The following is a 27,782-nucleotide window of genomic DNA, read 5'->3' as shown; positions in this document are numbered from 1 at the left end:
TATTTGATATCCCATGGTCTCATCTTGTAAAATTAATGTGAAAAAAGGTCAGTCAAAGAAAAAGGACACCAAAAACTTTTTATTTTCATTTTATCACAAAAAAATAAAAAAGAATAGATAGTACATTTAAATTATTTACAAAAAATGACAGAAAAATTGCACACTCAATGATTTCACAAAAAGCAAAAGTAAGAATATTGCACACTGATCTTGAAGAAGTAAGTTCTAACATAAAGTATGCAAGAATTTATCAGCTATGACTACTGAATTGGTAATAATACTTTTATGAATTTAGAACCAATCATGATAAATGCATTTGATAGGCTATAAAATCAATAGCACATTGATATGTTTTAATAGTGAGAGAAGTCATAACCCTGGGTTGTGAAATTCACCATTTTTTGTACATCCTTTTCTGCTATTCCTAAGTATGCATTTAGATTTTATACAGTATCAGCAAACTTACACATAAATACTACAGGTAACTCTCGAATTATCGCCACTCAATTCATCGCCATTTTCGTTATAACGCCGCATTTTTCTAGGAACATTTTTCCTGTTACTTAAAACTCTCGTTAAAACGCCAAATTCGCTATCGCCATTTGCCACAGTGTTTTCATTACAAAAGTATATTTCACCGTGTTAATTATCTCGATAAACCGCCATAGGTGCACGTGGTCAGTGAAGCAGTAAATTGGTCATTATCGATCTCCGGCGTACACCTGGACAGAAGGATCCCAGTAATTGCTGTATTGAATAAACAAGAAAATTACTGGAGATGAACTGTAGTCGAGTTGTTTATACATCATAGAAACACATTTCAATTTAGCTATGGTTTCGCCACGAAAGAGGGTCCTGTTAAATTTCGATGAAAAAAAGCAAATCATTACGTACCAAGAACATCATCCAAAATGTACCCATCAGGATATTGCAAATCATTGTTTATGTGGTTTATGCAAGTAAGGACAAAAGATAACTCTTACATATAAAAGAACGGTAACTCTATTTCTTCAAGATGGCGGTAATTCAATTCATCGCCAAATTCGTTATAATGCCATAATTTCATAAGAACAAAAGGTGGCGGTTTATCGAGAGTTGACTGTATATACTAAGTTTGACCCCACCCTGGGGTCAAACCCTTACTCTGGGGAAAATTAAATTTACAATTTTGGTAAAAGACTACCTGCTCTATCCATTTAATTTCAGTTTAGTATCAAAAGCACGAAATAAAATGGTATTTAAGTGTTTTACACATAAACACTATATAACAAGTTAGACCCTGCCCTGGGGTCAGAACCCCTACTCCGGGGATCATGAAACTTACAAGTTTGGTAAAGGTCTTCCTGCTCTACATCACTATGCATTTAGTTTTTCTTAATGTGTGTGGTTCTTGAGAAGATTTTTGAAAATTGGTCAATTTGGGGCAGTATTTGCCCCACCCCTAGGGCCCCAGGGTGCTGGAGTCCTGAAATTTACAATTTATGTCCCCCTTGTCCCAATAATGCTTCATACCAAATTTGAAAAGAATTGGACTGGTAGTTATTAAGAAGTTAAAAATGTTCAATTGTTAACGCACTACGACGGACGAAAACCAATTGCAATAGGTCACCTTAGTTTACTCAGGTAACCTAAAAACTGATTGCCCATTCAGAAGATCATACCAGTGGTCATCAACAGCCATATTCGACATTCAGCACAAACCATGATATAATTCAGGTGGACTCCCATGGCTCACAATCAATGCTGAATATAACTGATAACCATCAAGATGTCTTCTGAGATGTACATTTAATCAACATATTCATTTTCTGAAAGTATACCAAGACTAAATTGAATAAATTCCAACACTTACTTTATGTCAAATTTATTAAAACTTTCAAAATTTGAAAATGTAGGAATTTCAACAAAAAATTAAGGCTTTTTTTAGGATTCTAGAGCTCAAATAAGGAAAATAAGTGCCCGCTTGAAAGCCTGCATAGTTGCAAATAAAATTGGTACATAAATATACAAATAAGATGAAAAGAGCAAAATATTATGCTGGACACTTTACCCTGTATATTTCACCTGTCAAACAAATCCACAAAATCAAAGCAAGTAAACTAGAAATAAAAAGGAAGGGGTTAAAAAAGTCCTGAAGTTCTTGGATAAGGGAGGGAACTCCAACATTGATTATTTTGTATACAAAATTATTTCTTGGAAATGCATAAGACAATCAATACTTTTAAAAGATTAAATCACATGATTAGTCATTGTAACATTTAATAAAGCAGGAGTACATCAATGGATGATGAAAAGTAGATTTTTTTTTTTATCTAAATAGAATTCTGAAAAATTCAATGTTATGAAACACCACACATTGCCTAAACTACATACAGCGTAAGTACATTTGATGTAAAAGTTTACGAGGGGGAGAAAAGTTTGTATACAAAATAATTTGTAATTGAAAACTTTTCACTTTAATCCAAGAATGTAGCATTTAATGAAACACTTGGGTATCTTTCATGATGCATTTATCAAAATACTGCACCAGATAAATTTTGGACGGATTCTAAAATTTCGATAGTATAAATAAATGATAAATTATCCTCCATGTCTGTTTATTTTCGTTTCCTGGTGCTCCCATTTTCCGACAGATCTTCAGCTTTCCCATTGGAGACGTCTCCATTGCTCTCCACCTTCTTTGCCCTGGCTTTCTTGGTGTACGTTTTGTAGTAGAAGTGTGAAAACAGAACAATGTGGGAGAAGTCATACCCCAAAAGAGCGTAACCAAACTCTATTGGGAAGTCACAATTAACATACATGGCTTGAAAAGTGTGCCCAAGGATCCACCAAAACTGTACCTAGAATGGATAAGAAATTCTTATTATATGTCATGTTCAAAACTAGGACAGCATAATTTTTTCAGGATTACTTTCCAAATCCCAGTGGTATGTCAGAATATTGGATTGTAAATAGAGGTTTGAGTGTGGTTATACATGTGTAAGGCAAACTGCAACATTCAGATTATACCTCTTATCATGGAAAAATGAATAGAAAGTTTACATTTAAAAATATTGTCACATTATTTCTTGCATTATTGATGGAGTTAACTTCATGAATTGAAAGACTAGCAAATATAAAATAAAATTTATTTAGCCAAAAGTCAAACCAAGGTATTTTCCCCCTTGATCGTTTGCTACTGCTAAACGTAATGTAAAGATATGAAATGCTCTGGACACCATCATGGATTTGTATCGACTATGAATATGTTTAAACATACAGAATGTTTTTGACTATCGGTGTCATGTAAGCATGTGCATCTGTACTGCAACTGAACATTACAGAATACATACATGTTGTGTTCTATGAGTGAATATGTTATATACTGTATATTCAATGGGGGGGGGGGGGTGTTAAATATAAGTATTAGGATGATACATGACATTTCTCAATAATAATTTATATGTAATTTTACGGTACATTTAGGTATAATGCACTTGTATCCCATCTTGTGTCTACTAAAAAACTTAATAGTAATGATATATATATATTATTACTACAGTAACTTGATCCGAAGAGTCGGATCACGTCGAGTTGACAGGCGTGGATCATCAGATCACACGAGACGCAAAGCGTCAAGTTTGATCTGATGATCCGCGCCTGTCAACGAGACGTGATCCAACTCTTCGGATCAAGTTACTGTAGTAATGATAAATTTATTATATGCCCCCTTATGCATTTTAAATCCACATTTATAAGATACTAAATGCGATCCAAATTATAAAAAATACAGACATAAAGTGAAATTATATTTTATGTACGCAGTTTTGTTTGTGACGCAGCCAATATTTTCCACAACAAACGTTGCGGTGATGAATTGTGACGGCATCAGTTTCAGAGGATACTGATACGGAATCAGAAAACCACAGTGTGTGATCCGGAAAACCGGATCACACGCTGTGAAATCTACAGTATCAAAGAACGATACATTGATGGGTATATAATAAATTACCAGATCTGTTTAGAATTTAGCATGGTTTGAAAGTTCCTGGTCATGGCAAGTGAAAAGGTAAAGTCAACTCTTACAAGTACGTATTACAGACGGCTGTACTGTATGTATATATGGACATCACTCGCATTATTGAAGCAAAGAAGGGGAGAATATTTTTTGGATTAATCATGAATCAAACCCGGGACCTATGTGTTACTAGTTAGGTGATCTAACTACAGAACTAACCAGGCTGATATATACCAAGTATTACTACAATATAAAATGTGTGTTACTAGTTAGGTGATCTAACTACAAAACTAACCAGGCTGATATATACCAAGTATTACTACAATATAAAATTCAAACCTACATCAGAAATCTTCCAAGAACTCTTCATATAGAGGAGACAAAAATGTAATTTTGGAAAAAAATATATCAGAAATGTTGAGTGTGACCTTGAACAACATTTTTCATTGAACATGAAATTATGAACTGCAATGACTCTGTTGGCATACTTTCCATTTTGAGCTTTCAGCTGAGCTAAAACTGGTTTTATAAACAAGAAGGAGGCGTACTTCCCAAGATGTCAACCTTGTGTAATGATGATGATGATGAGTCTGATTATGCACGCATGATTTATCCCATTTTGATATACATCTGTTTCTAAATTTTCTGAATAAATTAAAATCGATTAACAAAACTTGCATTTTGATATCTTTTGAAAGCAAAATTAAGCAATACATTATTACATCTTATCTCGAGTCACCAAAAGGACCAACAAATTCTAAGCTGTGCACACTGCTTATACTGACAGCAGCCATGTTAATGCACAGTACACATACTCTATTGGAAAAAATGTTACATCATTATATGTTTACCAGAGGATTCAACAGTCACAAAAATGCCTATGTATCGTTTTTAAAAAGTGAATAGTAGATGTTAAATGTGTGATTCTTTTGTATTTGTATTGGTTCTCTGTATGAGGTTCCTAGCTGCATTATTGTGTCACATTCTATGAAGCTGTGCCTGACATGATATAGACATGGGAATCTCTAGAACTTTGAAAACTCCCACAGAAATTTCCTCTTCCTTTGCATAAATTTTCCCATTAAGCATTTAAAATTCTGTCCCAATCAATCATCATCAATGTATTTTTATACCAAATAATCGGAAATATCTGTCACAAAGCTGAAAAGGTTCAGTAAAACACTTCCCCAGCTGGTACATCTATCTTACCAGTTGGAGTGTAGTCATGTATTTCTTCCACCACAGGAATTTCTGCATCTGAGGCCCCATGGCGGCCAGCAGGTAGTAGGTATACATCAGAACGTGGATAAAACTATTGATGCTGGCACACTGGTACGCTGTCAATGAATGGTGGTTTTCAGTTATACAAGACCATGTCACAAAAAATAACTTCACTCGAACATCCTTGCAAATTTGTTAAAATTTCATCCCATCCATTTCAAGGTCTTTTGAATTGTACAAGATTCAGATACTTTACACGCATGTTTAAGAATGATATCTGTGGCACTTTCACTCCTAAAACTTTTTGTTGCTTTATCTTTTAACGAGACTTGAAAGTATAGCTGTGTGTTATACTCACACTCTCCCCCCGGTACAAATGTAACTCCGGTCCACCACAACAAAGGCATGGTCGAGTGGTGGTACACGTGGAGGAATGATATTTGGTTGTTCTTTTTACGAAGGACAAAAAATACCTGGAGGAGGAGAGACAAGGATATCACTGTGTAGTCTGATACACCAGTATCATTGATCTGTCTGTACCACAGGCACCTGGCATGTGGATAGTGTGTCTGTATGAATTTTATGTACATATCCCTCCCCTCCTACTCAATAAAAAAATAAGTAGAAACTGACTATGCAGAACAGCTTATGAAAGTCAGCAGCGGAAGTATATCACACTTTTTGGATAAATTATTGGGTCTTTTTGATTTGTTAATTGGGTAGAGGGGGGAGGGGTGGTTGTATATTGTTTAATGTCCCAGTCAAGAATCTTTCACTCATATGGAGACATCACGATTGCTGGTGAAGGGCTGCAAAATTTAGTCCTCTGCTCGACGATTACGGCCTTTGAGCAGAAAGGGATCTTTATCATGCCACACCTGCTGTGAAAGAGGGCCTAGGTTTTTGTGATCTCATCTGAAGTACCACCCCAATTAGTTGCCTCTTACGACAAGGAAGGGGTACTGAGGCTGAAGACCTATTTGAACCCGAATCCGGGAGGTGGTTTACATAAGATTTATACATGCTATCCACACTTCAGGTGCCTGTGATCTGTATTACTAAACTTGAGTTAACAAAGAGTCATATAAAAATGTTTACATTTTTAACTGTTTTCTCTTAAATTACAAATAACCTTTTCAAGTTCCAATGTGTTGATTAATTCCTTCCATTAATTAACTTATAACTGGATGTAAATTTCTCACTTGCATGCAAAATCAGTGGGTGGGGACTATGGAAATTTAAAACATGCAATGCCATCTGTATTTCTATTAGGCAGTTATTTTTTTTAATATATGTCAATTTTATATTGAAAAATACCATTTGCATGATGTAATAATATCAATGTTCTATACTCAATATCTACTCACAGTATCCAGCAATTCTATTATCTTTGAAAAATAGAACCACCATGACACTTTAGCTAGCTGAAAAAATAATAGTACACATAAAAATTTCTATCACAATATAACACAAAAAGATTAATGATTGATAGTTGTCTCCCTTTACTAACATCTTACCCTGAGAGGAAGACCTTCATTAGAGTAATCCATTGGTTGGCAAGCCTTAGAGAAGTTTGGATTTAACCAAGATGACACAAGGTACTGAAATTAGACAAAACTGGGTTCACTTAATTCAATTCTTTCGCCAGATCATCATGTACATGTTTGAACATATTTTATTGTGCAAGTGCATATTCTACAAACGGTTTGAATGCAAGTTCTTTCAACTTACGGGGTTCTCACCTTAATTATACTAATTAATATTATGAATAGACATAATCATTTCTTAGTTACATTAAATAAATGAATACACCTTTTAAACACATTAGAAAGTAGATTTTGATCATTAAAAGTGAAAAACAAAATTTGGGGGGAAACGGTGAATCAGTCCCCTTACCAAATATAGGTATAAATAAATATTATCTTGTGAATGATATAATGGTGAGTAATATCGTACCTCATAGAATATATATGCATTCAGTAAAACCAGACAGAAGTTGTAGCATAACATGAGATCTTTTAAGGAGTAGGCATCACGATTTTTCATCCATTTTTGTCCTCCATACACAAATACTAGGTAAGCTGTTACTATGGCAATAGTTGGCCATGGTGATGACATCAGAAACCAGTCAGCGGTTCTGGGGTCTGCAGAGTAAAATAAGATAGGAATTCTTCATCAATTTCTCTCTCTCACTAATTGCCTCATGGTTGTAAATGAGGGTCATGACAAGTTTGAGGCATTTCATCATGAACTTCTATGATGTGAGGAACAACATTGAATTAAGCTATACAGGTATTACAAACCTAGTATCTCTTCCTGTCTGAGTATATGCAATTTTGTGAGATCAATCCAATGATTTTTTACTAAAGCTTATCATGACAATCTTTCTTGTCATAAGCATTATCTTCATTTGTTTCAAAAGTGAATTTCATTTAATATTTCCCATGAGGAAAAAATATTCTGTGCCTCTCCTACACATCCTTATATTGATAATCTTTTACACACCCTGTTTGTAAGCAGCCTTTATGGAGTTATTGCCCTTGAAGATTCAGGAACATTACCTTACACATGAGATTAAGGTAGTACTCTACATCGTCATAATGGCTGACTTCCTTTAAAAACATGGATGACAAAATCGATATCAGCAATATTTGACTTTTCCTTTTCCATTTAAATACCTAGCCGAGTAGCTCAGTAGGTTAGAATACCGACTGCTGAACTGTAGGTCGCAGGTTCGAGTCCAGCAGGGGTTTTAAATTTTTTTCAGATTACCTTCTACTAAAACTGTATTTTTTGACAAAATAAAGTAAATTTGAAAATTTTCAAATTCAAAATATTTTTGTACATATCCTACACTTTTCATCTACATCAAATTTCTCTGGTGTAGCATACCTCCTTAAATGACTTTGGAACAGATGAACAGTATTAAAAAGGGGATTTTTAATGAATATTTAAATATTGATGAGCCATACAAAAAATTCCACAAATAGAAAAAATACCATTGAGTTTTGTTGTAGCATATTCATAGTTGTGCACAAGGTTCTTGAAAAACGTCATTTTTCTTTACATCAGATCCTAAAAGTAACAATGCAAAAATAATTAGATATACTGCAGTTAACTGTCAAGAATACATAATCATGCATCACATGATACTTGAAGTGCATTATTATCAAACTAATATATATATTATCATGTATTTAGGCAAATTCTGATTTTTTAATATTTCAACAGGAAGGGTTTTAAAAGTGTCAAATGGAACTTGAACTCCCATGATAAACCATCCTGGTGTAGCTACCAACTGAGCTGTCAGTCTGCTACATCTTACCTGTGACTTACACTTTTTTCATAACAATTTTCTCACACCATTACCTCACCGAGACTAATCTATCCAACTCACCGAGACTAATCTATCCAACTGTAATTAGAAAGGAGAAAAATGCAGCAGACCAGACCGGGATTTGAACCTGGGCCCTCTGAATATCTACTCAGGTGCTCTAGCAATTAAGCTATCTGGCACAGGCAGGACTTTCACCTTCAAGTCCAGGGGTGGTTAATGGCACCAAATGTATACCAAAAAAGAGAAAATGCAATACACTAGACCGAAATTTGAACCCAGGCCTCCTGAATCTCTAGTCAGGTGCTCTACCAACTGAGCTATCTGGCCACCAGCAATCAAATCTGTCTTGACTGCTACTTACCCATGGGTTGCATGTGGCATTATATTTTGTTGGGAAATAATTGTACTAACTAAAGGAGGGAACATTTTTGACCAGGACTGGCACTTGGACCCTGGATTTGCTACAAACCATATGTCTGCCCAGTTCACATGTACGTATCACCTGAGTGAGCTGTTGCCTGACACATCCATTGCCACTTACACTCGTCTTTTTCATGAAGTTTTCCCATTTAAAAAATTCATGAGACAGGAGTCAGGAACTCCATTGAGCCATATACAGATACTCTGTCTGTGCAACTGAAGAGTTATTTAGTTTAAAATAGATGATACTGATCATTTCATATTTAAGGGGAATTATTTGAGGCTGCAGGTGTCATTTCCAACAGAGAGGGGGTTGGGGGGGGGAAGAAATTCTACTCACATTACAATATCTTGGAAGAAGAGTATAGATGAGGGATTATTGATTATTGTTTATATGGTCGGACTTGGAAATTTAATAGAAAGTTACCTGGAATATATTTTTTTTAAAGTATGTTTGTTAAAATTTATAGCCAATCCTATGTTAGAACTTAAGGAATTTTCTGTAATTTAAGGAAAGTTATTGCCTAAGTATGTATAAAGAAATTTTTTTTAATCTTTTTATGTAACAAGTGAAAAAGAACCCTCTACCAATGGCAAAAATAACTTGATACACAAAGTTTAAGGAATTTGTACTGCTAGTTCTTTTATTTCCCATTTGAGAATTTTTTACTTCTGTAAAAGGATGATCATCATCATCTTTTAAAGATAAAGTGCCACAGACAGCAATGAGGGTACCTCATTGGACCAACACCTACCGGGTACTATCACATGGGACCACTGTTTTTAAAGTTCCTAAAGACCTGTAACTTTCACTTTTAATGCCACCAATTCAATTTTCAATTTCAATTGAATTGAATTGAACAGGTGACATCTGCAGTTTATGGAGGGCCAAATTAACATAAACTCAAGTAATTGAAGATATCTTCAATTATCTGAAGATATCATCAATTCATTTGATGCGTGCAACAATTGAATTAAAGATCTCTTCAAATAATTAATGATATCTTCAATTCTGAATTATTGCACGTATTAATTGAATTGATGATAGCATTAATTCTTCAGCTGAATTGATGTGCGCTTTAATTGAATTAATGATCTCTTCAAATGAATTAATGATATCAACAATTGAATTGATGCGCGCTACAATTCAATTGAAGAGAGCAATAATTGATATAATGCACACAGTAAATGAATTGATGAGAGCAATAATTAAATTGATGCGCGCATTAATTCATTTGATGAGAGCAATAATTGATTTAATGCGTGCATTAATTCGATTATTGCTCTCTTCATTTGAATTAATGATATCTTTAATTCATTTGAAGAGAGCAATAATTCTTTTAGAGAGAGTCTACTATATAATCAAAGATATCTTCAATTCAACATATCCACAATTGAATTAAATGATCTCTTTAATTGAATTGTTGCTCTCTTTAAAAGAATTGATGCGCGCATTAATTCCTTGTACAAAAGCATTGTAAATAATTAAAGATATCTTCAACTGAATTAAAGAGATCATCAAATTATTTATATCGAGCTCTAAATTAATTATTGCCAGCAATATTTCTATGAAATTGATGCTCTCATCAATTGAATTGAAGAGAGCAGTAATTGAATTAATGCACGCATCGAATCTGTTATTGCTCTCATTAATTCAATTGATGCGTGCATTAATTCAATTGATGAGATCAACAATTGAATTGAAGTGCGCATTAATTCATATGATGAGAGCAATAATTGATTTAATGCGTGCATTAATTCAATTAAAGAGAGTAATAATTGAATTGGTGATATCTTCAAATAATTGAACATATCTTCAATTATTTGAGTTTATGTTAATTTGGCACTCCATAGCAGTTCACTAACTAAATCAAATGTCTTTTAAAATTAGGCTAACTTTATCTGATGCCAGGATCCAGAATCAAATCTGGGTCTCCCATTTGCAAAACAACAGCTCTAACCACAAGGCTACTTAGTGCCCAGGTAAAACATACCTGAAATTCCTCAAACTTAGGTGAATTTATTTTAAAGTGTATATATGTGCTCTGTGAATTGAGCTTATATATATTATATATATACATGTACATACATGTGAAAATTAACTAATATATATATATATATATATACAATCAAACTTCATTATCTCAAACTCAATGGGACTGAGAAAAAACTTTGAGATATCTGAGGATTCAAGATATCGAACTTGATAGATACTAAAAGAATGATTAAGTGGTTCAGGAACTTCTGAATCACTTCGACATGTCCATGGTATTCGAGAATAATTCTGAGATAACAAAGTTCAACTGTATGTACATGTGTGTTTTATGCATTATATGATGATTACCTAAATCAACATCATTTCAATATACTAAGTCATTTAGCAACTTCATCATTTCTTAAAATATTGCAAATTTGACCAGTCAAATTTTACATCTATGGACCTCTCCGTATTTACAGCACGTAATTTAAAAATTAAAAAAATATTGAATGCATGCTGTGTGATATACAGATACCTTGTCCTGCGTTTGAACATAAATAATTATTATACATCGGAACCTACTTACACACGACACATATTTATTTATTCTAAGCAGGTCTTGACCTGATTGCAGTAGATGAACAGAATCAATCTCATCTGCAATATCACAACATTGTTCAGAGCAAGCAAAAGTTTGTCAAACACACACAATAAAATTCTAAGACTAATGCCATTATAACATTATAGGCCTATAGTTTATCTTTACATTATAAGATCGGTTCAAACAGACCTTACCTACAAAACATGTGTCTTTGTTTATCATCACCCGAGCATATATTTCAACAAATGAAAACCTCTGTTACAAATTTTAAGCTATGGTTCATAATAAAATAGCTAATCTGATTGGTCAGTGTTAACAAGCACATTGAGCTTCCGCCGGCAAATGTTTCAATGTTGTTGATAGCAACGAAAATTACATTGGAAGTCGTTTATACGTGTTTCCACATGGTTTAGTAGTTGGTAGTTTGCAATTAATAGTGGGTAAGTGCTAGTAACTGATACTCTAACCTATCAGAATTTATATTGCTAATTTTTTTTATTGTTCATTGTGGTCTCCCCATGAGTTACATCCTCTTGTTTCGGGATAGGCCGGTACACCGGGAAATAGCACCATCTCTAATGTAGCCAGTAGAAACTGTTAAACGGGGTCATGAACAAAGCACGTGTGCAGCGCAACTAATTTAGAAGTTATTTAGATAGGTATCTCATCGCACTGCAGGTAATAAAGATACCTTTAATAATGTACATGTTTTATTTAACTTGAGGCTTGTCATTGATTTGCATGCCCCTGAGACTAGGCCTATCTTATAGTTATAGGCAAGTTTCTCAGGAAATGCACGAGCAAAATTAATGCATTATGTTATTTTGTTTAATCTGGGTCATGCTATATATACTGGTAGTATACTGATAATACATATAAATGCACGTATTGTATGGCAGACGATATTATTGATAGGCCCGCCCCTTATTTTTTCTTTTTAAATTGTAATCTCCACACATAAATTTGCATGTCTTCTATCGGTTTTTTTTTTATAGTAACAATTTATTTCTATAAGCCTAAGCCCTAGGCCTATAATGTATTCTCTTTAGAGAAGTGTCATGGTGAATTTTTTTTTTTTTTATATAAATATATAGAATCTAGATCTACACGATAAAATGTTGAATCAGCACTATCTATAAATCACGGAAATTGCTGTTGTAAATACACAGTGGTATTACGGAAGTGACATTTAATTTCCCGATTTGTGGGTATATCGTGCATTACCTTTTGTTAGCATGGTTAGGGGACTTAACTAATTTTATTTCAGCTAGTGATTGCTCAATCCGTTCTTTGCTTTTAAATGTGATTGACTCGTAGCAACAGTAGATCTAAAGGATTTAAAAACAGTCACTGATAGCACAGGCATGTACATGAAGGTGTTCTGCTCTGATAACTTTTATAAAATTAATGCATTTTCTTAATCTAGATTTTACTTCTGGCAAATCATTCTAATTTAGTGGAAACTGTTACCTACATTTTGTATCTTAAAGGATAAGTATCCAGATGTCATTTATGATGTAAATTGATTTACTATTCATATATGGTTAGTTGTATCTTTTTTAAAAATCAAATCTGTACAAGCAATCTGGCACAATGTAAAGAGGTGAAAATTATCAATTTTCCTTATGTTTTTAAGGTTGGATATATTGATTTTTACCCCTATTATTTAGATAGTTTTGCAATTCATTTTGTAGTAAGAACAAATTGGCTGACTAAATGAGTACTATAACCTCTTTTTAAAAACTACCATTATTTTTCATAAGTTTGTAGACTGGGTTTAAAGAGACCTGAACCTGAGGTTGGTAGTACACATGTATCATCAATTCTTTTGAAAGATTATATTTTCACTCTGATACCCATGAAAGGAAATACTGGAGTAGGAGTCCATTTCTTATTCTTCAAAGACCAGAGGGGTAAATGGAATTAAGCTTGCTTTTGGCACTTCATCTGGGACATGTAAACCTTACATTTAAAAAACCCTAAAAACTAACTTTTATATTCAATATTGAACCTATTATGTATGTACAGTCATCAGCAAACTAGTTTTTAGTATGTGTCCTCTCTCTCTCTCTCTCTCTCTCTCTCTCTCTCTCTCTCTCTCTCTCTCTCTCTCTCTCAGTAAAAATGAACACTTGAAATAAAATCCATCATCTCTGATTGTGTACTTGTATGAACTTTGTCACTCATTGTTCTTTGGCCTTGTCTGGATTAAGTTTGCAAGTTAAATCCTGTATGTGACCTTGGTAAAGTTTTAAATGGTAGCCACTGCTCAGTCACTGTCTAGCATTTTACAAAGACCCCCTTAGTATTGACTTATGCTACATAGTACAGGATCTCTTTTGTTATTGCTTTACACTTTGAAACTGTTACTTCTTTTTTGATGTGCAATGAATGAATGATATATTGGCAAGAGGAAAATATTAATCAGGAGGAAAGGAGCTGTGAAGGTTTTCCCATTTAACTTGAAATTAGAATGTTAAAAATCACACCAAAAATTTATCGGACTGAGATGAAAATTAATCGTACCCTATTTGTTTACTTAGGTTTTTTTTGTAGTGTTCGGGGTGCTAAATAGGGAGCTACATGAAAATTAATCGTACCCTATTTGTTTACTTCGGTTTTTTTTGTAGTGTTCGGGGTGCTAAATAGGGAGCTACATGAAAATTAATCGTACCCTATTTGTTTACTTCGGTTTTTTTTGTAGTGTTCGGGGTGCTAAATAGGGAGCTACATGGTATTAGATAAGCACAACATACATCTAGCGCTCTTTTGTAGTTTATCAAGTTGACCTGAATTTTGCAATATACCTTAATACACCGTAAGTACATGTTTACAAAATGGAGAGGCATTTCAATTTATAATGTCTTAATCGGGATTTTTGTAAACAAAAGACAATCAGCTAATTCACAGGGTATACTTTGACCATAAGGTTCATTTAAAATGCTAGATATATGTTCATTCCATGTAGCTGTTGCCAAAATAGACCAACTCTTCATTGAATTTGCATCCATCTTATTATCAACACTTCTGTTTATAATCATTTTATATTTCCCTTGTTTTAGGTGGTAGTCAATTAAGAAAACAGACATGGAGATTATCAAAGATAAATATTATGAATGGAACAAATTTTATGAATGGGCATTAGAAAATTCAGGTGAGTAGAGTTGTCTCTCTCTCTCTCTCTCTCTCTCTCTCTCTCTCTCTCTCTCTCTCTCTCTCTCTCTCTCTCTCTCTCTCTCTCTCTCTCACACACACATCAGTAGTATGTTTCAATGGAACACACTGAATTTTTTTTAAAGAAAAATCTTCAATACATACAACACAGCTCTCCATCTTTTCCATTTTCTCAGTCTAATAGTATGTAATTTTTTAATCACTCACTGATGTTGTTTTCAGACCCCCGGGTAAAAGACTGGTTATTGATGCAGAATTACACCCCCACTCTGGTCATCACTGCCCTCTATGTGATGCTGGTCTACGTTGGGAAGTGGTGGATGGAGAAAAGAGAGCCATTCAAACTCAGATGGGCTGTGTTCTTCTATAACATAGGATTAGTCATACTCAACCTCCATATATTTTGTCAGGTAGCTTATTTTTTGTGTGTACATTAGACTAAGATGGTACTAACAGCACTTTGATTGCCTCAGACTTTGATTTCTTAAAGTTCTTGATCTCTCAAAGTGAAATCATGGTCCCAATTTTTCTTTTTATATAAAACTAATTAAATATATTCTTGATCTCTTGGAGTTTTTATAATCTCATTAAGTGAAATTTGGGTCTGTAAAACCTATGTTTGCATTCAAAGTGGTATATTGTATACATGTCATCAATCAAGTAAATAATTACATCCCCTACTCCGATAATGACTAGCATGGCCATGGTAGTGGAGTGTTTACATAGGTAATACAACACTCATTTAATTGGTCAGTTTTAACCCTATACCTGAGCTTCATTTCCAGGGTAACTGATTAATTGTACTATTTTTACAAAGACTGCTGTACAATGCTGTGTAGATTCATTGCGGGGGTAACTGATTAATAGTACTATTTTTACAATGACTGGATAGCTGTACGATGCTGTGTAAATTTTTGAAAAGTTTGTTTTGACTTAACAATTTCTAAATTTAATTTAAACAATATTTTATTATGATAATTCATAATAGGATTGGACAGCAGGCACTGCCTATATAAGTCCAATTTCTTGATCTCGAGGGTATAGGCTCTGACTCCAGGGTGGGGCCAAACTTGGTATATAGTGTTTATGAGCAAAACATTTACCTGTGTGATTCAACATGTACTGGGAGACAAATTTTTTTGGTGTTAAAATAAACAATGTAAAATCAATGAAAATAAGGGTTGAAATGCCCAGTGAAATGGATTGTGCAGGTGTCGGGTTAGGCAGTTTTCACTGTAACATCTTCTTTAATGTTATTGATGCTAAACTGAAACAGAATCTGATGTTTAAAGACAGCAGGTACCCCGTTACCTAAATTGTTTTCATGATTCCAGGGGTAAGGAATTTGTTCCAGAGTGGGACCAAAGTTATTGTAGTGATTATTGTCTTTATCATTTGAAAGACTTCTTCTTTACTTTTCCTATCAGATACTGCATACAAACTAAATGCATATTTACTAGGAATAGCAGAAAGGAATGTACCAAAGTTTTGAATTTCGCAACCCCTGTTAGGGTTCTTACTGTTGGGCAGGTCAAAAATAGTCATATAGCATCAATATAAACATGTATAATTGGGTATATTATGGAAGTCGTCCATCAGTATCAGGCACTTTCGGGGCATTTGTGTTGTTAGAAAACGTGTGTCATACGGCTGCTGAGTATTAGAATTCAGCTTTTTTATATGTATATATTAGATTTCTTAGCCCTTGGGACTAGTGATACTTTTAACCAATACTCGAGCGACTGATAAGGCCTGTGGGCCTCTTGTTATTTTTGATACAGTATGTACTGGTGTATATTTTGCAAGCTTTAGTATTTACTTTTTACAGGTAGTACTAAATACCTACAGAGCAGGGTATAGCTATATATGTCAGCCGGTCGTCTACAGTGAGAATCAGTATGAAGTAAATGTAAGTATTCAGCTGTCAGAAGGTCACTGCAATGTCAAGGTCATTTAGGGAGTGGATATCTAGCTTGATTATTTTATGAATTATATAAGCAATGGAAGTGTGTATGATCAAACTATCAATTGATGTATCCTACTTACATTCAATTCAATACGACATTTGGTATACCACCACATGAATCACAAAAGATGGCAGTTTAACAAGAGTTAGCGATATATATATATCCCACATACACAGTCAGCCTATAAGCAGAGGTGTAGCTCTCTGGGAATTCGCTGGGACAGACCACAGAGCTCCAGTTCTGCAGCTACAATCAACCTACACATTCCTTATATTTAGCAATATAAGTGTTTATGTTAAGTTGAAAGGTCGGGACGTGTGTTACAACAGCATAGGTTTATTTCTAACAAAGCATTGATGTGATTATGTGTATATAGTTATTTATGTGCAAGAAAAGTATTTCGTATCAGGGAATTGTCCTTTTTCCTATTAATAAAGGCTCTTTGTAGGTCAAATATGATAAGATCTACTTGTCAAAGAATCTATTATGACCCAAATTTATAGTTGATTTACATGAAGTACATATAAATGGATTTTTTCCCCCAATAGATATTGGTTTTGACATTATTGATACCCAATACATCTACATGTATAATGATTTATGTAATTATTATATATATTTTTTTTTTTATAATTTACAACAAAAAGGTATTGGAGTGAATAAAAAACCAGTTGATAATTCAGTTTTTCATATCTTACAATTTCAGATAGCAAGTGCATTATGGTGGTTTTATTTCTCCAAGTGTGTAGAAATGATGGACACATTTTTCTTTGTGCTTAAAAAGAAGAACAACCAGATCAGCTTTTTACATGTGTATCATCATGCTACAATGTTCCCCATTTGGTGGATCGGCATTAAGTGGGTGGCAGGAGGGCAATGTAAGTGGTCCTGTCAACAACAACATCATTGATTATTTTTACATATATATGTGTACCTATGTGTAAATTCTACAGAGATGGTGATCATTTTGATTTGCACCCAAAAAAAATTAAAAACAAACAAAAAATTGATGGTTTGTTCATTTGGAAAGGTGAAATTCTTGAATGTAAGGGCCAAATGTCTGTTTATGCCATTACTCATGTATCAAATAAATTTTGGTGTGCTAGAAATGTTAGCTGTTTTGGTGGATGATGAAAATTTGGCAAAAATGAATGCACCAAAATTTCTATTCATTTTTAAAATGACATTCTTGTTAAATGAAAGTGCACCAAAAAATGAAGTGCTAATATTTCAAAGTATAATTCTTAGAAAAGTCCTCTCAATATTCCATAGGCCAAAATTACCCAACCTCTCTTTTCACATCCACCATAAACACCCCATAATGTGTTGTCTTTCCTCTTCTCTTGATTACACCAGCCGTAGAACACTACCCAAAATGAGCTCTGTTTTCACCCTTTCAGCTTTCTTTGGTGCCATGGTGAATTCGTTCATCCACGTCATTATGTACACATATTACGGTATCTCTGCACTGGGCCCAGAGTACCAGAAGTATCTCTGGTGGAAACGATACCTGACCATGCTGCAGCTGGTACGTCTCCTACACATTTGTTGGTCTGTGTGCTTTGTCTGCCATTAACTGTAGTAATTTCTACAGTGTACATGTATAGTTCTCATTCATTGCAAGCACATTTAGATTTGTATATATAATCAGATTTTTTCATTTCTTTGTATAATTGTTCATTTTTTGCTTTGTTTCATATTTTTAAACTAGTACATAAATTAATAAAGTATGTATGCATTTCCTCAAACTTCATTAAGTTTTAAGTGTAGTAAAGATTAACTAGTATCTATGGTGATTTTATTTTAATACTCAATTAATGATAATTCAGTTATATATGCATGTTTGAGAAGTGTTATTCACAGCAGCATATAATTTTACTGCATCCATTTTGGTTTGTGTTATGGCATACTTGGTTATAGACATGCAATTATTGGTGCAGGGAAACAGGATTTCATTGAGTAGAATTTTCATTTTATTATCTTGATACACTCGAGATTGAAATCTCCGAATGCTTAATCCTAGATAAAGCTAGTTAGACCTTTGTTTTATCCAAACATTAATATTCTTAAAGTGTAGCCTTTATTTGATTTTTTCAAATGTCATTATTGCTGACACACTCAATCTTTTAATATCTAAAAGATTTTATAAATTGGAAAACTAGGAAAACAAAAATTGTCTGAAAACAGATATTGTATGAAAGGAATTGTAATCGGGTAAATGTAGATTACTCGCTTCCACAGGAATCTATCTTCTTTCATCTGCCTCAAAAATCTATATTAACAGCTTCATGTTGTTTTAAAACTTTCATCAGTAATGAAATACAAATGACTATACATGTGCATGTACCCTGGTTGTATTCAGCTGTCTTTCGTGTATTGATCATCATTTTTACCTGATTGAATAATTCTGAGCTCTCAGATTTTGGCTGAAATGCAATAATATAGGGAAAATAAAATGTAACGTTCACATCCAAGTGTTTTCCAAGTGAATAATAAAATTAGATTTTTCCAACATCAGATCAAAAATATATTGGGAATTTCCAAATTAATATGAATTATTATTATTTTTGGTAATCTAATGAAACCTTGCATCTCTTAGTTTCTTCAGCTACATGTAGGTCTTGCACTGTAACTGTAAACAAAAGATGACCAATCAGGCGTATTTGGTGTGCTCAAGTAGCCAGTTCCAATGTTTTGCATTATACAATCGCTTAATAAGTAAACAAGAAAACAAGCCTTTCTGATCAGGACTTGCTCTCTAGCTATAAACAGAGATGGCTGTCCCATTACTGTTTTGTAGGCTTTAGTAGCCCATGTCAATTCTTTGAATTATTCCATCCTATAAGATAACAATTATTGATGTTTTCTCAGTTAATATCCACATGATGCTTTATGCCTGGAAAAGGATATGTTTGTTTCTGCTTTCACATTCTGTCTGACCCTATTTTATAGCACCATCCTTAAGGTGTCATAATGGTGGACTTTCTTTTAAAACATGAATGAAAATATAAATATCAGTGTATATTCCTTTTAGATTTCATTGCCTAGCTGAGTAGGTTAGCACATCCACTGCTGAACTGTAGACTGCAGGTTCAAGTCCAGCAGGGGTTTTAAAATTTTTTCAGATTACTTTCTACTAAAACTGCATTTTTTGACTAAATAAAGTAAATTTAAAAAGTTTCAATCTCTAAATAGCATGGTACATATCCTCCACTTTTCATCCATGATATCAAATTTCTCTGATGTAGCATTCCTCTTTAATCTTTTTGAATGCTTTTTAGTGAAGATCTGAATTTATCTTTTTTGTCCAATTGATAAATTTTCTACTATAAATTTAAGTCACAGAAATGCTTTAAAGCGCTATTTCTTTTGTCATCAGTGTTACCAGTGCTTTATCCAGCTTTTAAATGCTACTACCCATTTCATTCAAAGAAAAAATCAAATCTGTATTGCTTAGGTGCAGGTCTTGTTTGATAGAGAAAGGTCTAGAATATCCAATCTTCAGACCTTTTGGAAAAACAAAAACAAAGAAGTGATATGCAAGGTTGTTTTTTTTTTATTAAGGATACCATAAAATATAATCTTTTAAAAAGTTTTAATGTTTTAATATTGCTTATATATTTACCCCAACATTTCCATGATCCCCTTTCTCTTATTTTTACATTCTTCTCAACCTCTCTACCCGGTACTTCAATTTGGAAATTTATGCAAAAATATTATATATTGCATATACTGGTACATTTATCATATGAATTTTATATATACATATTGTTAACATATGATAATGAGAGGAATTGATATAAAGTGCTTTCATGTTTTTGTTTCTTTGTCAATTGAGATAAATTCAGTTTAAACTAATGAAAAAATATGACAAAAACATTAAAATCATCTAAAAACATCCTTGCAATGATTCATTTCATGCAGGTATGACTGATTTCCATTGTTGTGTGATTTAATAATAAGAAAATCCGTGTATCCACAGCAAATCCCACTGTAACTGATGCATCAAGTATTCTAAGTATCCGAGCTATGGACTTTTTAAGTCAAATGCAATTTGTTCAACAGAAAAAAAATAGAAGAAGCCCAAGATAATAAATATTATTTTTATGACGGAATTCAGAAAAATAAATATTTTGTTCGCTATTCTCTGCTCTGTTTGCATGATGAATATTGTAATTTTCCGGTAGCTGAAGCAACAAATCGACAGAGAAAATGTCACTAATTGTGTAATGTAGAATCAATTGTTTCCCTTGTTCATAAAACCATAGTATATGTTTAAAAAGTTGCTCCTAGAATGTAGCATGAAGCAATTTATAACCAAATATCATGCTTATTGAGAACCCATCTGAATGCTTAAAGTTTCTTTTCTCTTTTTTGCTAGACTCAGTTTTATATTGGGATGGTGTATGCATTATCTAGCCTGTATCACGATTGTGACTTTCCAAAATGGATGCAGTATTTAGGCCTCTTCTACGGAGTGACGATTATATCCCTATTCCTGAACTTCTATATTCAGGAGTATATCAAGAAGCATAATGAAAAATATAAAAAGGTTTGTATTAATCAGGTTCTTGATTTTGTTTTTCTTAGATTCAGTTCGTGACAGGAATTATTCATGCAGCTCAGAGCCTTATTTTCAAGTGTGATTTCCCCGAGTGGATGCAATGGGCTCTGGTTTTCTATGCCTTCACTATTTTACTTCTGTTTTTGAATTTCTACTTCCATGCCTATGTGAAGTCCATGAAGAAAAAGGTATACTTATATACCTCTTTTTAAATTTGAAATAAAACAAAGTAGATCTAATGCATGTATATATACCTACAGCTTATTCCAATGAAATCAAACAGACGCAAGTATGTTGTATAATGATGAGAACTTGAGAGTCTAGCAATTTGAGACATTGTTTTTGAAACATTTACGACAGTGATAGGTGAAGATAATGAACAGTGATCAAGGTCATAACTCCTACAAGCAATACAAAATAGAGAGTAGGGTAAACACGGTCCCCTGGATACATCAGAGGTGGGATCAGGTGCCTAGGAGGAGTAAGCATCCCCTGTAGAATGTATTAAATTCATTGAGACTTTTAAACTCAGTGTTAATGACTTTCATTTGAACCAAAATTTTCCCCTATTATGATAAGCATGCCTAAAACAAGCGAATAATCATCACGATACATGGATCTTGCACTGTTCTCAGATGCAGCACTCATTGATATGTAAATTAAGGAATATAATTCATGTATATCATGAATGAATACACAAACGTAATAATACCGTATGTCAATCAGTCTGGAAAAGTTGGCTTTTATTGGCAGCTGAGGAAAATATGCCAAAAAAAGGTCAAAATTTCTATTACCAGCATCTTCACAACATTGAGGGTTATTGATTGGTTACCTGGGAGTGCTTAGTAACGAATCATTAACCTGTGACTTGTGAAGATGCATTACCGGTAGATACATTTGTTAGATGAAATTGCTCCAAGAATTAAAGTGCTAAGATTTCAAACTACCTTTTTGAGAAAAATCCACAAAATATTACTAATGCCAAAATTACCCAATAGAAGGTATGGTACTGTCTAAGCTTCCTCATAAGATGCATAATGATTGGTGCATGTACAATTCAGGGTTTTCTTTCTTTTTTTCAGAAGTATGATGATGGAAAAGCAACAAATGGGGCGGTCAGTCAGAACGGACGACATGCTAACGGACATATAGAGACCAAAAAAACTAAATAAGTCACATTGCTCAAGTGCATTCAACAGGGTTCAAATCAATGACAAATCTTTCTGTGTCTCTTTACTCAGCCTACATGTATTGGTATGGATTTATGAGAAGAGTTCTGTGAGAGAAATTGAATGGTGTGTTTTGTATGTGGGTTTTTCTTTTCATTGTATTTTATGAATGACAGGTTTATGATATTCTAGAAATGCTATTATGAATCAAAGTTTGGTAGACTCTCATCAGGAAAAATCTTGTATATATTGAATGAATATTTATCCTTATCTTCTTATACAACTGAGGTGATATTACATGTACAAAAGTAAGAGATCAATCAATATTAGCAGGATTCTGGTTATCTGGTTATGATAATATATTCATAGTTTGAAATTGTGTGTTTATATGTGCCCAGTACATTTAACTCAACAATCAGCATATCTCAGGAGAAAAACTAGGTCACAAATCCTTAAAGAGGAAGATAATTAGAAAGTAGTGAAGGTAAAAAACACCTTGTAAATGGCTTTAAAAAAGGGCACACATTTAATTTATACTTACAATTTGTTTAAATAACATCATGGAATTGATGTTTACTCGTGCAATAGACAATTTTGAAGTTCATGTCATTGTGCCTTTACTTAACACAATCAACATGTATTAGATTAATGTAATTGTGCATATTTGTCCATAAGTTTAGATATAGAATGCATTTCTTATTTATCAATACAGTGAAATATGCTTATAACGAATTCACGCTTATTGCAAAGTGATATTTATTCCTTATATTAAGAGGTACAAGTAAATATATTAAATAACGATACTTCTATTGGATATAACAAGTTTGGTTATAAGGAACGGTTTGCTGGCTCAGGATTTATATCAGCTATAACCGTGTTTTACTGTATTACAAATTAAATGATTGCATTGGTATGTTATTTTGTGACTAAATCTGCAATAAATGGATGGTTTTTGATGTGCATGAGGACGCTATGCAGAAAACAGCTGAAATAATCCTATACTCTTTAAAGATTTTATTTTTTGAATTGTACATAATAATTTTACAGGACTCTTTACATGTCCATAAACCACTGACTTCAACATTTTTTGTTTACAATGTTTCCTTTTACTTTATTGTATATATAATGAAATATTTTTATGAAATCCTATTTATAATTTTATTTGTTGTTAATGTGTCTTACTAATACCGGTATACATGTATACAAGTACATGTATAAAAGAAATTATGTTGACTTTGAAATCGGCGATTTTATTTATTTTTTTTAAAGCATTTTTTCTAAAGTATTTCATTTTGACAGATCCCCATAGTCGCAAGCCACAGCTGAAACGTAAGCCCCGAGAGGAGTGCTTGCGACAATGACAGATCCCTTGTTAATCTCTTTTGATGTTCTAAGAATCTTATTGGATCTTATTTTATGTATGATGAAGTAAAATTCAAATCTGCATAGAACACGTTACTCTTAACTTGTTTGAAAAAATGTTATGTTTCATTTATATTTCAAAGCACCTTAAATAAAAGTTGATATTCGTATTCATGTAATATGATCCTGCTGAGTGTGTATGGAGTAACTGCATGCTTTTAACTGTCTTGTAAAGACCGGGTGTTCTATGATGTGTACTCCGTGACATGATTTTTTCTGATCGTTATAAAACAAGGTTGTAAAACCAATACTGTTGATTGAAACCAGTATTTAGAAGCTTACTGAACAAATGGAAACAATACATTCATTGGCTGTAGCATATTGAAGCCAGTGCAATTCATTCCAGCATTTCTACTTGTAAAATACAAAAACCAAAAATGGTCCATATATTTGTAAGTGCATGTATTTTTATTTCGTTTTTACTGTGGCTTTTAATTACTATAAAATGTGATCAAATTTATATAACCCGCCATACATGTATATTAAACTGCATGATTACCATCACCAAGGAAGTGCTAAAAATAGATACATATTTTTCACAAACGTTACTATTGTACCATTAAAGGATGGATATATGTATAAGGTAGTTTTGACATTTACAGCATTAAAATAAATCACAGGGGCTTTAATAGCCCTTGGCCCCTGTGAAATAAATTGGGAAGTATGTAATGATACAGTAGATTTCTTGAGAACATGAATTAGTGAGTGCTCTGTTCATCAGGAATTTTTACATGTATTTTTAATAGCAAAATATGAATAAATGGCGAGTAATTTTATTTTGCGAGTGATGCTTCTTGCAGAATTATGCAATAATAAATTCCTTGCGTATATTTGGGAATCTAGAGAAACAGTTGGTCTTTACAGGAGTACGTGGAGTCTTCAAATCCGAATTAACAGAAAATTCAAAAGCAGTATGTCATAATATCTTAATTTTAAGTTTTGAAAAAATGCTGTTTAAATGTTTTTCATAAAACTCTGTGATGCATGACTTCTGCATGCACTGTCCATTCATCAAAATGTGTTTATCGAAAAAATTTGTAGAATTCATTTTCACTACATTGTACTATATAAAGTCCATTCTATGATATATGTATGTCTTTTTCATCTTCAATAGTTTTTTTTTTATCCTACTTGAAAATAAAAATATTTGAAATATTCATAACTTGGATTTAAATTTTATCTCCTGATATCATATTAATAAGTTGCTAATCATGAAAAAAGTGTCTGCTCAAGAAAAGTCTGAACCATTGGTGTACCACAAGTACAAACATCACTTGTTCATAGTTAAACCAAGTTACCTGACAAACGCACAAGAGACTGATGGAATTAAAAGCCTGTCTTACAGGTGCTTTTTGTCTTTGAAAATATTAGTATTGCCCAAATTTTCTATTTTAATTGCCTCGCAGCAGGTGTGGCTTTTGGGATTTAAACCAAGTATTAACATAGCCACTAACCAAATAGTTATAGGAGCCTTGTAATTCTTTGCATGTTGTTTTGCGCAACATTCAAAATAATTTCACTCGTGTAGAGGCATCGCCACATTTAGTGCCACAAATTTTGACCCATGCATGCCAATGTACCATGGCATGGGACCATATTTAAAAAAGACTGATTTTCCCTTCTAACAGACAATCACTAGACTCGCTAACAGAACAGTCACTAGACTCGCTAACAGAACAGTCACTAGACTCGCAAACAGAACAGTCACTAGACTCGCTAACAGAATAGTCACTAGACTCGCTAACAGAACAGTCACTAGACTCTCTAACTGAACAGTCACTAGACTCGCTAACAGAACAATCACTAGACTCTAACAGAACAGTCACTAGACTCGCTAACAGAACAGTCACTAGACTCTCTAACTGAACAGTCACTAGACTCTCTAACAGAACAGTCACTAGACTCTCTAACAGAACAGTCACTAGACTCGCTAACAGAACAGTCACTAGACACTCTAACAGAACAGTCACTAGACTCGCTAACAGAACAGTCACTAGACTCGCACCAATGTTGATAAATGTCTCGGGGTTTGATGTGGCAACAGAATCACGAATTGAACTCGGGTCTCCTAATTACAAAACCAAGCACCTTAAGCACTTGGCTACCAAATTTATCCATTATTATACCTTTGAATGAGAGAGGACATAATTAATGGTTTGCACCTGTCGGTCGGTAGACTAAATATTGTCCGATATCTCCAGAACCCCTTGCTTGACAAAAATCAAACTTGGTACACCGGTAGCCCCTAATAATTTGATGACCTTTTTTGGTCACAAAGATCAGAAGTCAAACTACTACAGTTACATCCGATACAAGCTCAATCTTAAAACCTTTTGCTTGACAGACATCAGACTTGGTTCAATGGTCCCCCTTGATATATATATAATATAGCCGTTTCTTTTTAGTATACAGTGGGTAAGGTCCATCTTTACATGTATATATACATGTAGATTATTCATGATCTGAGGGCCTACAGGTATGTTTCAGACAAGCAGATGTTGATCTGAGTGCATTAAGTATAAATGCGATAAGTTACATCAATCTTGACTTAATTGTTCCAGTTGACATGATAATGTATTGGTGTCTCACCTTTTTACTTTTTTAGGCTGAGATGATACAGCAGCCAATCCAATTCAGATCACGATACTTCTCAGTCATAATACATGTATCATGACACTTAGTACTCAGAAGTAAGAAATGAAGAATGAGTAATTCATTGTACATGTATATATGATGTAGAACAAAATGGGTATTTCTATGTTATAATTATACAAATCAAAGAATACTTTTTATTAAAATTAAGAAGGTAATTAATATCAGCTATACAGTTGAATATACAGTTGTATTATAAAGAAATGAAACTATGGATTTATCATGAATCATATCAGCAAATGATGTACACAAAACAAAGTTATGATTCATGCATTACTGGAATTCAGTTCTTCAAAAGACGAATATCTCGGTTTATAAATGGTATATGTAGTTTGTTCTACAATCACTTCCAGGTGGTATTTAGATGACTTTGACTGGGATCAACGTATACATTTGATGAAAACAACCATATATCAAAAAAAGACATTCACAATGTATATGCTAAACCTGTCTCACCCCACATAAACTAGGAGACAAATATTTTGTTGGAACAAACATGAAATTGACAATGAAAATAAGGGTAGGAATATACCTAATGAGAAGGATTGCATGGGTAAAGGATTACAGGTAGACAGACAGTACCAGTATTTGATTGATGTCAATAATTCACAAAGAGGTCTCTATTGCAGCCACACCTGCATCATCATTCACATTCTGACATCTGATGGACAGACTCGCTGCTCGATGCTCCACACACTAAATTTAAAACATTCTTATTCATATCTACCTAATGATAAGGGGTGACATTGTTTGATTTGACAACACCAGGTTATAATCTGCAGGGAACTGCTTACATGTTCAAGAAGTTGCTTCTCAAAATTTGTATTCACAATGGCTATTAGAACGGATACAACACATAAGATAAATCAAGACATGGCATATCACCCTGAATTACAACAATATATGGTTATCCTAGCGAACTTTGCATGTCATTGTGCCACAAATGTGGGGGAAAATGAAGACATTAGCATAAACAATCATTTGCCAAAGGAAGTACATTTTTAAAAGTGGATTCTATACATGATGATGTACAGTGATATTTGGCATATCAAAACATACTTAATATACATGAAAAAATACGACTTGTTTATATCTTTTTTTTTACAATAGAATTTAAAGTTCTGTGTGATTCATATGTCAGCGATTTTTCTACATTTTTAACAACGGTCCTGTGGCTTTCGAATTGGGAAAAATTGTCGACATATCAGTCAAATTGGGAAAAATCAATTTTATCGTAAATAAGTTTTAAAATCATATCAAAAATTATATTATCTTTATTT

The 27,782-nt window shown here is 33.4% G+C and overlaps 3 protein-coding genes across 13 annotated transcripts in view; 1 reads left to right on the top strand and 2 right to left on the bottom strand.

The window, feature by feature from the left end:
* Positions 1–59: 59 nt before the first annotated feature.
* LOC125646220 (elongation of very long chain fatty acids protein 4-like) lies at positions 60–11,799 on the bottom strand. 3 transcript variants are annotated; one of them, XR_008796125.1, is made up of 9 exons: positions 11,749–11,799; positions 8,218–8,293; positions 7,175–7,362; positions 6,736–6,819; positions 6,586–6,642; positions 5,577–5,691; positions 5,207–5,334; positions 1,101–2,840; positions 60–475 (listed from the first exon to the last, which is right to left on the bottom strand). XR_008796125.1 is itself a non-coding variant. In XM_048872418.2 (8 exons), the coding sequence occupies exons 2-8, from the start codon at positions 8,273–8,275 to the stop codon at positions 2,598–2,600; spliced, it is 873 nt and encodes a 290-aa protein (XP_048728375.2). In that variant the 5' UTR covers positions 8,276–8,293; positions 11,753–11,786; the 3' UTR covers positions 1,853–2,597. The 3 variants fall into 3 exon arrangements, 2 of the variants coding, with proteins under 2 accessions (XP_048728375.2, XP_048728373.2); XM_048872418.2 differs by lacking the exon at positions 60–475 and having other exon boundaries at positions 1,853–2,840; positions 11,753–11,786; XM_048872416.2 differs by lacking the exons at positions 60–475; positions 11,749–11,799 and adding an exon at positions 8,616–9,198 and having other exon boundaries at positions 1,853–2,840.
* Positions 11,800–11,858: 59 nt separating this feature from the next.
* LOC125646218 (elongation of very long chain fatty acids protein 4-like) lies at positions 11,859–25,012 on the top strand. 9 transcript variants are annotated; one of them, XM_048872413.2, is made up of 9 exons: positions 12,089–12,232; positions 13,318–13,352; positions 14,617–14,708; positions 14,951–15,138; positions 16,557–16,637; positions 17,402–17,573; positions 18,096–18,223; positions 21,077–21,247; positions 22,342–25,012. In XM_048872413.2, exons 3-9 carry the CDS (start codon positions 14,642–14,644, stop codon positions 22,429–22,431), a joined length of 897 nt encoding a protein of 298 aa, XP_048728370.2. In that variant the 5' UTR covers positions 12,089–12,232; positions 13,318–13,352; positions 14,617–14,641; the 3' UTR covers positions 22,432–25,012. The 9 variants fall into 9 exon arrangements, with proteins under 9 accessions (XP_055997222.1, XP_048728368.2, XP_048728371.2 ...); XM_048872412.2 differs by having other exon boundaries at positions 13,318–13,467; XM_056141245.1 differs by lacking the exon at positions 21,077–21,247 and adding an exon at positions 21,286–21,447 and having other exon boundaries at positions 12,090–12,232; positions 13,318–13,467.
* Positions 25,013–26,625: 1,613 nt separating this feature from the next.
* The window catches only part of LOC125646223 (uncharacterized), a 40,413-nt gene continuing 39,256 nt past the window's right edge, over positions 26,626–27,782 (bottom strand). Inside the window, exon 9 of the mRNA XM_048872421.2 lies at positions 26,626–27,782. This exon is cut by the window's right edge and continues 2,066 nt beyond it. The gene's annotated coding sequence lies outside the window, so the exon portion shown is untranslated.

The sequence above is a fragment of the Ostrea edulis genome, chromosome 6 (genome assembly GCF_947568905.1).
Source record: "Ostrea edulis chromosome 6, xbOstEdul1.1, whole genome shotgun sequence".
NCBI lineage: Eukaryota > Metazoa > Mollusca > Bivalvia > Ostreida > Ostreidae > Ostrea > Ostrea edulis.
The sequence above is the reverse complement of the archived record's forward strand: the minus strand, read 5'-3'. Positions and strand labels throughout refer to the sequence as shown.